The following is a 16,615-nucleotide window of genomic DNA, read 5'->3' as shown; positions in this document are numbered from 1 at the left end:
AGAACTCTAATTCTGAGAATGTTTCAAAATTCTATTATCTCTTTCTCAAAAAGAGTAGGATTGATGTAGAAAACGTTGGAAGATTATAGGAGATAAGGTAGTCCTCAGTAGACATGATCTTGCTACGCAATATCATCAAAGGGAACAGTGACAGTCATTCTAAAAATAGATATGGCAATGGAATCGAATATTTGGTGATTATGAACCAACAATGCCTGGGTCAGTCAGACTTTATAAAATGTGAGTATGAGAAGATGACTTCTCCTTGATCATTTGAAGAGAATTTCTGTCTGGTCTACACAGTATTGTGTAACATTTTGGAACAAAAATGCATCCCAACATTCCTGCACTAGAAGCCAAGGTGGAAAAAATCTCCACAACCACCATGACCTTGCCTTTGGTGCTATGGTAAACAGGTAGGAAAGTGACCCATACACTGCAGAACACCAGCATGCTGAATGTCATGGACTTGGCTTCATTGAAGGTGACAGGCAGGTTTCTGGAAAGGAAAGCCAGGGTGAAGCTCACAAAGGCCAGGCAGGCCAGATATCCAAGGACACAGTAAAAAGCAGTGATTGAACCCTTGTTGCAAACAATGATGATGTGACCATGCTCAGACTGTGCATCAATATCAACAGAAGGAGGAGAAGCTCCTAGCCAGATGGCACATACAATAATTTGAATGAGAGTACAAATGGGAATGATGTAGTTAGATGCCCTTGAAACAAGAAAGTACTTCATCATTCTATGAGGGGCTGTGACTCTGAAAGCCAGAATGACAGTGGTTGTTTTGGCCAACACAGTGGAAATAGCCAGAGTGAACACAACTCCAAATGTGATTTGCTGAAGGATGCAGGTAGCTGAGTTTGGATGGCCAATGAAGAACAAGGGGCAGAGGAAACAAAAGATGAGTGCGATGAGCAAGATGTAGGTGAGAGTACAGTTATTGGCCTTAACTATGGGAGTTCTGTGATGTTTCACAAAGATTCCAAGAACCACAACTGTGAGTGCAGCGAGGCATAAGGCCATTAAGGAAAGAGCCATCCCCAAGGGTTCATCATAAGTGAGAAAGATACGAGCTTTGTGAATGCAGTGATTCTGTTCTTGGTTAGCATATTGGTCCTCTGGACACTGGACACACAATTCCACATCTGATGGAGAAATGAAGCTATTAGTGCAGCTTCAACAATTTTACTGTCAGGATATTTCATTTAAGTACATAGAAGTGTTTCAATATGTGAATCTGGTTGCTGACAATACATTGAAGATCAGTTAAGGGCAATAACATAATTGATTTCAGTAACAAATGTTTATTGTTATTATGGAGAAAGAAAGCTACAAACTTTTTTGTCTATTTTGCCATATTGTTGTGATCATTTATCATGGGTGTGTATATTTTTAAATGTGTTTATATGTAAATATAAGAAATGTTCTCATGAACCTGAGAGTAATTGTAATTTTGAGGTTCAACTATGAGGTTGAGAATAAAAACTGACATTTACATGATATCAATTTTGTACCAGCAAAAATAAATAAATCATATCTACTTTTCTCTCATTTTGACTGTAGTAATCCAATATTTAAGACACATTATCATGAAAGGTTGTAACCCTATCACTGAAGGTAAGATGCTCTCTAATACCCACCTTGGTATGTTTAGGAAATCTGATTGCAATTTGACTGAATGAGTATAAAATTGCAATAAGGGATAATATTTTTTTCAAGGTTTGAAGTCTTTTACATGGAATAGTGCTTTAGTTGTCAGCCAGTATTTAATTTGTTTTAGGGTATAGGAATTTTGCTTGGCTGTGAAGAGAATGTGTTAATCTTAGAGACTATTTTTGTTTTGTTCCCAGCACCAATGTCAGGAGTATTCAAGCATCCTTCTTGAATTACTTATGCGTATTTTATGTGTAGTACTGCATGAATATCAGCAAAGAATGGTTGGTTACCTCCTATTATATGGGTTTGGGGAATAAACTAACATCATGATAATTAGTGGGAAAGGATTTAATTGCTAAGGCATCTTACTGTCCATAAAATACTTTAAGGACTTCTATTTAATTATATAAGTTGACACACTGAAAAAGGGGATAAATGCATGGCTGTCAATTAAATTTAGTAAAACCTGACTAAATAGTTATTTGACTAATATGGGCTATTCATGTTCCAATACCATATGAAAAATTATGGCTAATTCCTTTCAGGACAAAATCTTTTAATGTATTCTACTGTGGAAAATATTAACTAGGTGCTATGTATACTAATATGGGATAGAGAACTCCTAATATTTATACATAGTGTGTGAACAATGATTCTCACTTTTCTACATTCGAATAACATTGAACATTTTTAAAAAGTTTAAAATTTTTTTTAAATAAATGGATTTGTTTCTTCAAAAAGTGTCTTTATTATACAAATCTCCTATCTTATTCTTAACAGTTTCCAATGATTTTACAAATTATTATTTACCTTTTCATTAGTCTTACAAAGAACTTTGAAATGATTCCTACTACCCACATGCCTTATTCTGTATTCCATGTCCTTCTGTGCTTGATACTTGTTCATGAACTTATGTAAGGGGATATACATCAAGACAATATAATATAAATGTTTTAAAGATTCTTGAAATACATATATTTTTAGAGATAATTAATCACAAGTAAAGATCTTCTCTAGAACACACTAACACTAAATTTTTCTTATTAAAACTGTTTATTTGAGAATATGTCATCTACTATAAATATTTGATGTTTCAAAGATATATGACAAGTTCTATTTTTGTCTTAATAAAGATATTTTCAGTTATTATATTCATATAATGACTAACTTGTGAAAATGATGTATATTTTTACCATTCTATTTTAGAACACTTCAGCATTTCCTGTATTGGTGCAAGTTAATAATCCATTTGAAGATCTTATCCCTGCAGGAAATACTCACTTGTCTCATTAGAAATTTCATTTTCTGGGCAGGGACTGCAGTCATAACAACAGGCTGGCATTCCATTCTTCCAGACTTTTCTAAATCCAGGACCACAATCGGCACTGCACACAGAGGTTGGCATCTAAAGGAAGAAAGTGTCTTTATTATACTGCTAACCAGTGTTTTAATTACCCCTTCTGTAATTGTGTTAAATAGGCATGTGATATTAATGAGTTTAATTTAAGTAAACCAACAAAGTTACCAGATTTTACATAGTACAGTATATGACAGTCATCAATATATAGAAAAAGTTGTGGGAAAGTTGAATTCTTTCCCAGCAACATGAAACTCAGGAAGAAGAGGTAGTAGTGTTTTGTATGCAACCAGTGCAAATATTGCAAGCTGGTTATTCTATTTAATTCTTGTCTCCTTAACACAAAGTACATTATAAACACACAAATAATCCTAATAGAGAAATTATCTCCATCAGAATAGTCTCGCATCATATATGTGAATCATATTTTTAATTGGTAATTGATGTAGGAGTGCCCAGCTTAGTGAGAGCAATGTTCCTTGTAGGCAGTGGTACATTCCACATCATGAAGAAAAAGCCAGTAAGCAGAGTTCCTTGAGTGACTTTGTTTAAGTTGCATTGTTCAGACCTTGTCTTCCCTTGATTGTAACTCTTGAGCCAAACCTAACTTTTCTTCCTCACTTTCTTTATAGTTAGTGTTCAACTACATCAACTTAGTATTCAATTATGTGTAAAGGCATACAAAACCAGGGAAATACAATCCAAATATCAGATAACCAAAATAATGTCAACAACATTAGGACATCAATCTTAGGAAACTAAGTGGAAATGGACAAAAATAGCTGCATATGATTACCACTATTGCATTTTGGTGAGGAGATGCTGAGTTTCTGTATAGTGACCCGGAAGGAGGAGTGTTTCCTAAAGAGAAAACTCTTTATAAAGTGGTAAATATGGTGAAAATTTACATAGCTTAAAGTTAATTATTTCTTAAATTAAGAAAATGTTATTACAATGACTCTGGTGATGGGTGTCTATATGCTGCATTGGAATTTTGCTGATTCTGCATGTTGAATTTGCATCCTTTGTTTCATGTGCCATTTGATGTGCCATCACAGAAATATTACTCACAGGATCCTGTGATGGTTTCTAGGAATATGATTAAGCACAACTCTCCTTTTAATATTTTTTTTGTTGAAACAGGGTCTAAATATGTCGTGTTGATAGATTTCAACTTCTTATGTAGATAAGGACAGAGTACTTTCCTTCTTTTATACATTTATTTTTAATTATTTGATTTCATACCTAGATTTTAAACACTATTTTGAGGCTGAGTTGAAAAAACACATTTTCTCATCTATATTCTGCTAATTAAATTTGAGGCAGAATATCCATTTCTTCTCTGATTTCAGTAGATTCAATAGAAAAGACAGACTAGCCATGAGTGGAAAGAGATTATCCTGACACTTAATTCAAAGAGTATAGATTAAATACATGTACCACTAGAAAAACTTAAACACATTTCTAGTTTTAATGGAAATTCTTTGATCCTCCTCTCCGTACAGTACAATGTCATTAGTAAGTTTACCATAGAAAACTTTACTATTAAAACATGTTTTCTCTTAGTTTGTCAGGTTTTCGTTCTCCTTTTTAAAATTCTGAATGAACAGTATATTTTATTAAAAGTCTTTTCTGCATGCTTTTGGATAGTAATAGAGTTCTATCCTTGAATTTAGGTTTGTGATGTTTCACACTTAACTGATATGCATATGTTGAACAATGGAATAAAGTCATTTTTGTACAGCTGTAGGTTTTTGTATTATGAATGCTACTTATCGTTCCAAAAAATCTGCTTGTACTAAAGTGTCTTCCAGTAGCTTCTTGGAATTTGTCCTCAGTTGGATTTCATTTGTAAATTAAGACACCAAGAGCCAATAGCTGGGAAGGACCGAAAGAGTCTAGTTTTAGCCTTCCTATGGCTTGGAACCAAGGGGAGGAAGAGAGAGGTCTACATGCTGGATACTTGGAGTGCCAATAGAGGAAAGACAGACTCCCATGGGGAAAAAATACAAAGAGAATGCCCCAGACTCTGTGCCAAGAAAACATGCCCCAGAATGCTGTCTAATTGGAATTACGCACAGCTAAAAAGGAACATAGAATTACAGCATAGGAATTAACATAGGAATTAACAGCAAGGAGTTTGGGCAGTGACCCACCATTTGTGGTCTTTAATTCATAAGAAAATATAAAGTCTATAGGTGAGTTTCATTGGCTAACATAAATCATTGAGGCAGGTAGCAAACCAGATGCAGGATTAATTAATACATATTACAACACAAAGGACCTGATCCTTCAGTTGTGATGTTGAAGTCTGCTGGAAGATCTTAATCAAGATTCTTGAATGTCCACAATAGATAAAAGCAGGAAGATGATGGTCTTAAAACCCATACCCAATGTGAAACACCTACTCCAAAAAGGCCACTATTCCAAATAGTTTCAATACATGGGTGAAGCATATACAAACCCTCACATTATGTGAGTGCGTAAATAACAGAAATTGGACTTTTAACCATAATTTTTTAAAAAAAATATTTGTGCGGTGCTATCATGGAGAAGCAAAATGAGACATCTGGAAATTTAATATGATCTTGGTGCATGATTTGAAATTTCGAATGAATCAATAAAAATTATGTTAAAAATAAATGAGACTCATTTTTTATGATTTTTGAGTACAGGTGACCACAAACATTCAAATATTACTAAAAATATTCTCTATATTGTATTTTAATTGTTATTTCAATATTTAGTATTTTTCTAAAGTGTTTTTCTGTCACTCGAGTGGTGTTTATACATTATTTTGATCTCTTGTGTTCTTCTTAGTATTAAATATGATAGAGTTCTTATAATGACTTTCATAGTGCTCATTGTTTAGTTGTGATTTTTGTAATTGTGTTCATCCTGAAAATTTTTTTGTCTCCTTTTATTATAAGGAATAAAATCACTGGATATAGTAACTGAGTTGGCAGTTATGTCTCTAAATGTCTTAAATATATATTTTTAAGTTCTCCTCTTTTAAAATTATCCATGGTATGCTACATCGAACAAAACTTAAGAAGCTAAGTAACAAGGATGGTACAACATGGGACACATTTATCTCCCTGAGAAGGGGAAATAGTGTAGACATAGTAGGTGAGTGTGTTTGGGGACTGAATGGGAGTGTGATGGGTTGAGAAAAGAAGGGAGGACAAATAAACAGGTTGTTTGGAGAGAGCACTAAAATGGGGGTGGCAAATCTAAGTCAAGCTAGAATATTAGAGCAATAGAAACTCCCAGAAATTTATGAGGATAACTATAGCTAACTCTCCTAGAAAAATGGGATATGGAGTCTGTAATGGCCATCTCCATAAATCAAGAAGATTTTCAGTGTTGGGATTGAGACAATATCCTAACCACAAATCCATTAAACTACACTTTACCTTGCCTAAAGACGTGCAGGAATAAAGATATAGAAGAGGATGAGGAGATAACTAACCAAAGACTGGCATAGCTTGAAAATGTTGCCAAAAGAGAAAGCTCACCCCTGATGCTGGTTAAAAAAAAATTCTGAAATATTTGAGGCAAGAATCTAGCATAATTCTCATAGGAGAGAATTCAACCAGCCATTGATGAAACCAATTCAGAAATCAACACCTCCAAAATAGGCAAAGTTTGGGGAATCTTGGATAAGAGGACAAAGAACTGTAAGAGCAAGGGGGATCAAGGATACAAGAAATCCTACATATCAACTGACCTGGAACCCAAAGTCACAAGAGTCTGAACCACATACCACAAAAATTCACAGGACTAAACTACATCCTCTTAACATGTGTAAACTTGTGAAGCTTTGTCATTATATGGGGACACCTAAAAGCAGTAGCAGGTCCTGTGTCTGATTTTTTTTCTGCCCTTGTAATATTTTTCTTTTACATATTGTGTTTATAGAATTTTTTAATTTACATTTTAAATGTTATTCCCTTTCCCAGTTTCCCCTCCAGAAACCTCCTATTCCATCCATTCTTTTCCTGCTTCTGTGGGAGTGCTGACAGCACCCACACCCACCTGCTAGCCATGACATTACCCTAGACTGGTGCCTTGAGCCTTGACTGTACCAAGGGTCTCTTCTCCTCCAAAGCCCAACAAGTCCATCCTCTTCTATTCATGCAGATGGAGCCATAGGTACATCGTTGTGTATTCTTGGGATGGTAGCTTAGTCCCTGGAAGCTCTGGGATGTTTGGTTGTTATTATTGTTCTTCTTATGGGGTTCCAAACCCTTTCAGCTACTTCATTCCTTTCTTTGACTAGTTCACTGGGGACCCCATTCTCAGTTCAATGGTTGCCTGTGAGCTTCCACCTTATATTCACCTTATATTTCAGGCTGTGGTACAGCCTCTCAGGAGACAGTTGTATCAGGCTCCTGTCAGCATGCACTTCTTGGCATCCGCAATATTGTCTGTGTTTGGTGTTTGTATATGTGATGGATTCCCCCAGGTGGGGCAGTCTCTGGATGTCCTTTGGTATGCACTCATTGATAAGCAAATATAAGCCCAAAAGGTCAAGCTAGCAATACCCAAGATACAATTTAAAAACCAAATGAACTCAAGAAGAAAAACCAAAGTGTTGATGCTTCAGACCTTCTGAGAAGGGGAAACAAAAATACCCAGAGAAAACAATATGAAGACAAAGGGTTGAGCCCTGTGAATCTTACGACCTTCTCTGCTGCCTCGCCTGGTCCCATTAGGAGAACATGAAACTGCCTAGTTGTTGTGCAATATGATATGCCAAAGTAAATTGATGTATTACCGTGGGCTCCCCTTTTCTGAAGAAGGAAGGAATATTGGATGGGAAAGAGGGGAAGAATAGGAGAAGGACTAGGAGTAGGAGTAGAGTAGGCAGTGTAAATTGGTGTCCAGATATAAAGATAATAAATGAATGAATTCATTAACTACTTTCATTTAAAAATGAATTTTGCTGATTGAACCTGCTGTCATGCATGGAAGGACTTCCTATGGAGTTCTCTCTTGCAGCTTTCATATCCTCCCTTTGTTCCACAAAAAAAGTTAAATATGTCGAAATATTTCATTTTTAACATTAATCATTTGCTATTAAATGCTGATACTAGACAGGTATCCACACCCCATATTAGTTTGAGAATAAGGGCTACAATATAATGAATTTACTATTGATACCTAGAGTGTTTCCTTCCTTGTATTGTTCTCTTAGGTTTTACATTTGATCTTTTAATCATGCTCCCTCAGTCACTGTGATTTTCATTTTTTCCTTGTTTTAATCTGTGTCATCTTTTGAGGTTTTAATTTTTATGTCTTGTCCTTATGTATTTCATGCTATGTTGAACGTGGAGTAGTCATTTTGTGTGTTTTTCACTAATGTATTTATTTGTTTTAATTTGTTTTCCCATTTCATATTTTAGTTTGAAATTTGCTCATTATTTTATAACTCTCTGGATGTTCTTTGTCATATACTAATACAGTGTTTAATAAAATTTTGATATTTTCATTGTATTCTCTAAGACTTGGATAATTCATTCTTTGATTTTTTTAACATTCCTATAATCATTTTTCATTATTTGTTTAGTATAACCTTGATTATATTCTAAATTAGGTCTGTGACTCTAAGGTTTGAATCATATTTCTTTGATGTTCTTCTGTTTTTATTTACTAGTTTCCACAATGAAATTATGATATATATGAATAGAACACTGCTTGGATTTTAAAAAATACTATCGTTTTTCAATGAATGTGTTAGTAAGAGTCAAGTAGGGTCTGGTGGAAAACACAAGAGATTTTAATGCTATCTTTTTTATGTATATCTAGCTCTGTAACTATACTTTACACTTTTATGTTCTTTTAATTAATAATATTCTTAATTACACTGGGAAAAACATCAACAATAAATTTTGTACAGTACGAGCAAACTGAAAATCACTTCATTTCAAGCATGAAGACTTTTAACCAACTTTGTTTGGGGCATTTTCAATATTACACATTAAAATCAAGCACAACAGAATTCATCCCTATACTATATGTAGTATGTATATGACATATTTAAGTTTAAAATTCCTCAAAAGCAAACTTTATTATTACCAATTCCTTCCTATATTGAAAAGGAAACTATGCATGTCCTTGTTTGTTTGAATGATTTATGCCAGAATTAATGAGACTGAAAATTTTACTTTAGTCACCTTTATCTTTCACAAGGTATGAATAAGGGATATCAACATACCTTAGCTCTCTAAAACAATTGTTAGCAGTGTAGAGGTTCCAAACTTGATTTCTAACCCCCACTGAGTAGTATTGAGCTCTTGCAAATGCTCTGCGATTCGAATACTATTCAGTCATCCACATATACCAAACATGCAGGTGTAGCACAGATATACATTCATTAAAACAACACCCATATTCATATTTTAAATAAACCAGGAAAAATAAGATACAATTCATAAAATAAAATTGTCATAACATGTTTATGTACGGTTAGCTAGAGGTGTTGGGAATTTAGGAATAGTTAGTAAACAGACTTTAAAATTACATAATAAAAATTGGTGACTTGATTATGTCGAATTTACAATGAGCCAGTGATTTAAACATATTTTGAAGAGGTTCATTATATGACTAGAAGTCACTCTGTAGTAGTAAAAGTAGCACTAATAGAATTGCTCACTTTACTGGAAATAATGTCAAATTGTTTTGTAAAACTATTTTATGTTAATGGTAAAGACAAGAAACAGGTTCTGATATGATGCAACTACATGATATGCATGTTAGAAACTCTCAGTGAATTATTAAAAACTCATCTGAAAAAATAAAAAGAAGAAACATAGTTTAGGAGGGTAGAAATTGGTCTCTTGCATGACAATCATTACATTTTACCAGATTCAAGGAAGGTAGGATACACATTCTTAACAGTGTAATTTAAATCAGTACAGTTAGATATAACCTACCTGTATACTTCCTGTGGACCACTCTATCAGATTTTCACATAAGTGTAGCTGTTGACCTTTTGGAAAATATGGACTAAATATTCCTATTTTCACTTTAAATCCAAGTCCCTGTGGAAAATTCCAATTGTAGAAAATGTCATACTCTTCCTTCAGTTTGTTTCTTTGATTCATATTCACAGTGTCTCCAACAGGATTTGTGAATTGAGTCTTGCTCAGAAAGGAATAAACCTGAAAAACAGGCACCATACTGTAAAATATACTATATTCCTTAATGTAAGAAAATACATTCTTGTTTCATCTTAAAGGCAACTTTTGAGAGTATGCAGGTGAAAAACCTCAGTGAAAACTAAGGGATAAACAAAAATATAATGTTCCTGTAATTTCAATACTCTAAGAGGAATTTAGCAAAGAAGCACAAACACCATGCAGACACTAAACATGTATTTGTTGTATAAAACATGTGAACATATGAAAAATAGACAATCTGGATTTCTTATAGAGTTATATACAAGGAAGAAGCTCACACTTATTACACAAACATACACATATATGCTAAAACAAACATATGAAAATACAGGTATCCACAGAGCTAGAATATGCATCAAGAAAGTCAAACCAACACAGAAACACAAAACGTTATTATACAGGTACACACATAAAAATGCATGCAAAAACATGCACAAAAAATATACATAGGTAGACAAAAACAAATACTAACACCTTCACTGAATGACGTTGTCACACAGACAAGTTGATGTTCTCATAAAAATACATACACACTAGGCAAAAGAGAAATGATTAAATGAAAGAAGTATACAGAAAACACACAGGAAAATGTGTGTTTGCCCTCATAAATATATGTAAGAATAAACAGACAAAATCAACCATACAGAAAGTAATTGAAACATAGCCAAATTTTATGTTCACTGACCCTGACAAAATATATAGGTAGATATACAAAGGGTACACACACACACACACACACACACACACACACACACACACACACACACGTGAATCATCTATTACTATGTTTCTCTCTCTACCTCTAACTCCATCTCTCTCTATCTCTACATCACCTATATGTTTACATAAACATGGGTATAGATATGAACACAGATATACAGAAACAAAGAATATACAATATAATACATCTACACACATAAACACACATAAATGTAGTAAACTGAATTCTAGCACTGTTTCCTGTGTACTCTCAGAGTATCAATAAAATAACATACACAAAACCACACAAACCAAACAGTCAAATGTAGACACATGCATTGATAAATATAAACAGGAATATAAATTTAGACAAAGTCAACCATATAGAAAGTAATTGAAACACAGACTGTCATAGACTGACTAGAGTAAGATAAAGAAATACATATATGAGTCATTGAATGGTAACTCTCTCTGGATCATGTGTATGTGTATAAATACAAATATACAGAATCAGAAAAATACAAATATATAGTGAGAAATATGCACCCATGTACAGGAGCACACAGGCATGTAGTAAACTGAATTTAAGCAGTATTTTCCCTGTAAATAATCTAAGAGCACCAAGTGATGTCCCTAAACTACAATGGGAACAACAAAAGTTGCAATCTCTATGTAAAAAAATCCCCTACAGTGATGAGAATATATTTGACAATTAATGAATAAGGTTCAACATTGAGTGGATTCATAAGGAAGGATTGAATATGTTTTCAGTATTAAAATATGTGATTAAATTCAGGTGATCTGAAACAAAATTACAGTTATACATTCACAAATTATAACTTCTACTACATTCCCATTACAATAGAGTTTCAGACTAATAATAGAATTAAATGAACAGTAGGAAAGGGGTTCATAAGTCATTCTATTTTATAACATATATTCTAGTACATTTGGTTTAGGCATCTAAGAGAGTCTTAAAAACATTGTTAACATGAAACATCATATAATGGAAGAAGTATTACCTTCTTGCAGTTATAGTATTGTTCTTTATAATTGTCAAGGAGAAGATTATCAACATTTGGTAAAGTCATCTCATGGAGTGCATGGGCAAAAGCATACACAGCATTGTATATTTCATAACTCCCTTCAATAACGGCCATGTCAAAAGTATGTGTCATTAGCCATTCAAATGAGTGATTAAAGGAGCAGTTCTTCAGTGTCTTACATTTATTTTCTAAGATTTTACAATTAACATACATCCATTCCAGCTTTACCAAATATTCATCTGAGTATTTGAAAGGGTTCAATGTCTGAACAAAATATTTAAAACCAGAAATCTCACTGTGACGGTGTCCAAAACCAAAAGTTCCATATCCATTATCAAATGTGAAGTCTTTCTTAAAAGGAGTGACATCCCACTGTGAGGTGGTGACCCATAGTCTCCGTATACCTAGAGAGTCCCACATTCTAAAGCTCACAGCTAATGTATTCCCTGTATCACCATAAATGATAACAACATTTGCGGATGATGTCATAATTTGGCTGTAATACAATTCAGCTCTTGACATGTATAAATTCATATTGACTGGAATAATGTTGACAAAGGCAAAGCAGACTGTATTTTTTTCCATCTCTCTTCTCAAATAAGAGAGAAAATGTGTGCCTTGATCATTGTCTGAGATGGCCAACCCTACCCAATTCCAACTGAAATGAATTATGAAGGAAATGAGAGCCAGGGCTAGAGATGTATCATCAGAGGCCATCTGATATAGATGAGGAAAATTTTCATGATCATCCAGAACAGGATGAAAGTGTCCGTAAGTAAGATGACAGAACTAGAACACAGGAAAGGATCATGAGGTAGAATGAAATCCTGAAAAAGTATAAACACATTTTTGTAGAGTTCTAGAAATCTCAGCTATCTATCACTTCCCCCATATCAATTTCATATGAAGACATGCAGAAGCCCCTACAGAGCCTCTGAAAAGTACCCTTGAACTACACAGATTGGCTCAGACCAAATAAGGCACCAAGATATATCTGATTTCATGAATTTCCACCATGACCCTAATACGGACACATGTACACATCCACACACACACACAAGCACACACGCACGCACGCATGCACGCACGCACGCACACATGCATGCATGCATGAAAACACACACTTACCTGCTTAAATATGAAATTGTTTAGGATTATATGAAGTGTCACAGTTGTGACCAAACTTAGTCCGGTAAGTACCACTCCACACTTGATGTCTTCTGTACAGATAAAATTAGGGAGAATTTCATGATTTTGTAAATCCAAAGAAAAGAGATGTTTGTATTGGGATTCCAAAAAACAAACATATTCTGAGAATTGAAATACTAAAGACATATTTGGCAAAAGAGCAGGGTTGTTGTTGATTTCATTCATAGAAAAAGCCAAGGCGAGAGGATACTTTTGGTTTTCTGTAAGTGTTCTGTAAAAGGTTATAGTGTTTATAAGGACAGCAATTTACAGATTTCATTTGCAGTGAACAGAAGGACAATCCTGTACTGGATTTTACTGCCCTTACCCTGAAAGATTGAAGTGACCAGTGTAGTGTGTTTGACATAACTATAGAAGCTGGAATCTCATAAAGCCTTGAATTGTTCATGGGAGGTGATCATCCATAAGTGAGATGTACAACTCTCATGTTCTCATGGAGATAGTAATTGCTTCTCTTGTATTAGAATATTTGTTATAAGATAAATAAGTCACACTTCACTTTGACCAAATGGAAAAAATGGTCACATATTCTTCTGAAATTCGTGAGAAAATTACATGGTATATGTGAGCCATTGAGTATATGGTGTTTTTATGAAATTTCCTATATTGGCAAAGGCAGTAACAGAATGACCATTGAGTTTACAGCAGTCTTTTGAGGCCATACTTGGCTCACGAAGCTAAAATTCATTTTCATTAGGAGGAAATACATTTATTATATCCCTACATAATCATCCTTATCTTAAATGCTCTTTTTTTCTAAAATGTAGTTGCAATGGAAATATACTGCTTGGTTTATGTTTTTAACTAGCATAATAACTCATGTCAGAATTATTTAAAACATCTGACTAATCAACATTAAATATATTACTTCTTTAGTACTTTTCACTAACAGCTAAATATATGTATTCCAGTTAGAAACTGTACATCTGTGGTGTTTTTATATATTAACAACTAGCCCTTTAAAACATTGATTATAAATACACAGAAAAATATCTTTAAAAATTTTAGTAACATACTACAGAAGTTTGAGACTCGTACTTGTAAAACTCAAACACTAATTCCTACATATTAAAAATTAAGAAACACACAGTAATTGAGTCATCAGAGTGACTTTGTGGTCTGAAGTACTTTGTCTGAAAAAACTATCAGAAGTCCACAAAATCAAAATGAAGATATTGCTCATACTGCTAAAATATGCAACTATACTTTGTAAAATTACTAAAAAATGACATAGGTGCTAAATATTAAATTTTCTGTTTTAATAACAGAGAAGTAGAAATAATAATGAGGTAAAAATAATAAAGGAAATATAAGCTAATACACAACTTCTATATCCTTATTTTATAGTATTGCCAACTATATGTCAAATTGTCACCCAGGAAAGTGATAAGGGAAGTAACTAGTTACTACTACTAGAAATATATCACTTTTCAAAGAGTGCAAACATGTTCTTTATAGTCAGTACATTTCCTCTTTTTTATAGAGAGAACTAGACTTTGTAAGACATAAAACCCAGTGAAGTTATACAGATCAAAACATGAAGTTCTCAGAAAACAGATTTCTTACATCAATTCTTGATGCAGCTTTAGTTCATAAATGGGGACCAAACGGAGAAAATTTAAGAAAGTAACTGAAAGCTATATGAAATCCCTTTGTAGCTACGGGTGTTTTCAAAATTAGTGCCCCTAGCATATGCAATAGAAACTATACTCTGAAAAGAGGATTCTATGGCCATTTTTCTAAACAAATGGAGGATAAACTCACAAAAAATTGATAGTGTTTCCTTTTTTTAAGAAACCATTGACATCTATGCGATGGAAACTGTTTTGGGGAGGATATATAGGGTAAATAATCGTTGGAATTTTTTATTGCCCAGTTTCTATCCCTGTATGTGGGAAGGCTGATGGCAAAAACATACCCTAGGTCAATTTAAAGTGGTAATAGAGCATTACATCTCTAAAAGAATTTGTAGTTCTTTCTTGTTTGCAGGTTGATAACATAGTACAAAATATCTTTGGCATTGCTTTTCTCTTCACCCTCAGCAAACTAAGGAAATATTAATGATGTCATTTATATGGAAAATACAAAAATACTTACTGTATATTCGAAATATGACTGAAATACTCTTTTTTCACAGGCTGTTGCACTGCTAGAATAAAGAACATACAACCTGTTCCCAGGTTTCTATCCTGGTATTCATTCTTCTTCATACTCCAAAAGCACCTGGGATAAATAAAACTAGCCACAAGGAGTGGAATGTTCAGGAGAAAGAAGAGTAAAATTAAGGTGAGCATATTTTTTCCTGCTCAGAGCCTGGGCAGTATTGATAGTTAATTGCTGCACAGATCAGCAAACAGGTAGCAATTATCCACTTCTTCTACACTGGCCAAGAAGATGCTATACCTGTATTCATGTTTCCTTTTCTACAGGTGTTTCCTCATCCCTGAAAAATCTTTGACAATCTCTTGTGAGGAGCTTCATTTGATATCCACAGTGCAGGTGATAAACTTCTTTGATATATATAGATGACAATGGTGTAACTTGAGGGCTGACATCACATGTTTGTGGAAATTAAGGTCCCTGGAAAGATTCCACTTTGTGGGAATTTGGTCCCACTTCTACCCAAAAAATCTGTTTATGTGAACACTTCAAATAATTTTAATGGATTTGGTTAATTAAGCTACCATTTGACATGTATTAAGGGTTCAGAAGGAAACTCACAAATTCTGATGTCAGGGTTATAAAATTGCCATCGCGTTAAATATCCTCAGGGAACGATAAGCAGTGTCATATTTAAAATATTCAATATCCACTGAGAATTAAGTATGGGCAATCCTCCAGCAGTGATAGGTACAGAATATCTAAACAAATCTGTGCTATGTAAGCACATTTATTTCTTCAAAATCAAAAATTATAAACAAATCCAGAAATGTCTTGAATCCTGCTGTACCTAAAACTATACAAAGTCCATCATAGAACCACAATTTTATTATATATTAAATGTTGCTATTTAAAAATGTTTTCTTGAATATTTGATGTATTTCCTTTTCTTTTTTTTTTTTTTGAGAATTTTTCTTTTTTCTTTTTTTTTTTTTTTTTATTAACTTGAGTATTTCTTATATACATTTCGAGTGTTATTCCCTTTCCCGGTTTCCAGGCAAACATCCCCCTCCCCCCTTCCCTTCCTTATGGGTGTTCCCCTCCCAACCCTCCCCCCATTGCCGCCCTCCCCCCATAGACTAGTTCACTGGGGGTTCAGTCTTAGCAGGACCCAGGGCTTCCCCTTCCACTGGTGCTCTTACTAGGATATTCATTGCTACCTATGGGGTCAGAGTCCAGGGTCAGTCCATGTATAGTCTTTAGGTAGTGGCTTAGTCCCTGGAAGCTCTGATTGCTTGGCATTGTTGTACTTTTGGGGTCTCGAGCCCCTTCAAGCTCTTCCAGTTCTTTCTCTGATT

At 34.1% G+C, this 16,615-nt stretch overlaps 1 protein-coding gene across 1 annotated transcript; it reads right to left on the bottom strand.

The window, feature by feature from the left end:
- Positions 1–231: 231 nt before the first annotated feature.
- Positions 232–15,472, bottom strand: LOC108348195 (vomeronasal type-2 receptor 116-like). The gene is made up of 6 exons (XM_087609988.1): positions 15,255–15,472; positions 13,077–13,368; positions 11,925–12,737; positions 9,958–10,185; positions 2,944–3,067; positions 232–1,151 (listed from the first exon to the last, which is right to left on the bottom strand). Exons 1-6 carry the CDS (start codon positions 15,449–15,451, stop codon positions 232–234), a joined length of 2,574 nt encoding a protein of 857 aa, XP_087466114.1. The 5' UTR covers positions 15,452–15,472.
- Positions 15,473–16,615: the final 1,143 nt, after the last annotated feature.

This window comes from Rattus norvegicus, chromosome 1, assembly GCF_021556685.1.
Source record: "Rattus norvegicus strain SHRSP/BbbUtx chromosome 1, alternate assembly SHRSP_T2T, whole genome shotgun sequence".
In the NCBI taxonomy this organism is placed as follows: domain Eukaryota; kingdom Metazoa; phylum Chordata; class Mammalia; order Rodentia; family Muridae; genus Rattus; species Rattus norvegicus.
Note: the sequence above shows the minus strand (reverse complement) of the source record. Positions and strands in the feature narration are given on the sequence as shown.

Bases quoted from the DNA above. Each gene is read 5' to 3' on its own strand.
- LOC108348195 (XM_087609988.1), bottom strand. From the start codon at position 15,451: ATGCTCACCTTAATTTTACTCTTCTTTCTCCTGAACATTCCACTCCTT. The intron at 13,369-15,254 runs GTAAGTATTTTT...AACCTTTTACAG, and splicing joins AGTCATATTTCGAATATACA to AACACTTACAGAAAACCAAA. The intron at 3,068-9,957 runs GTAGGTTATATC...TTCTTCCTTTAG, and splicing joins GGTCCACAGGAAGTATACAG to ATGCCAACCTCTGTGTGCAG.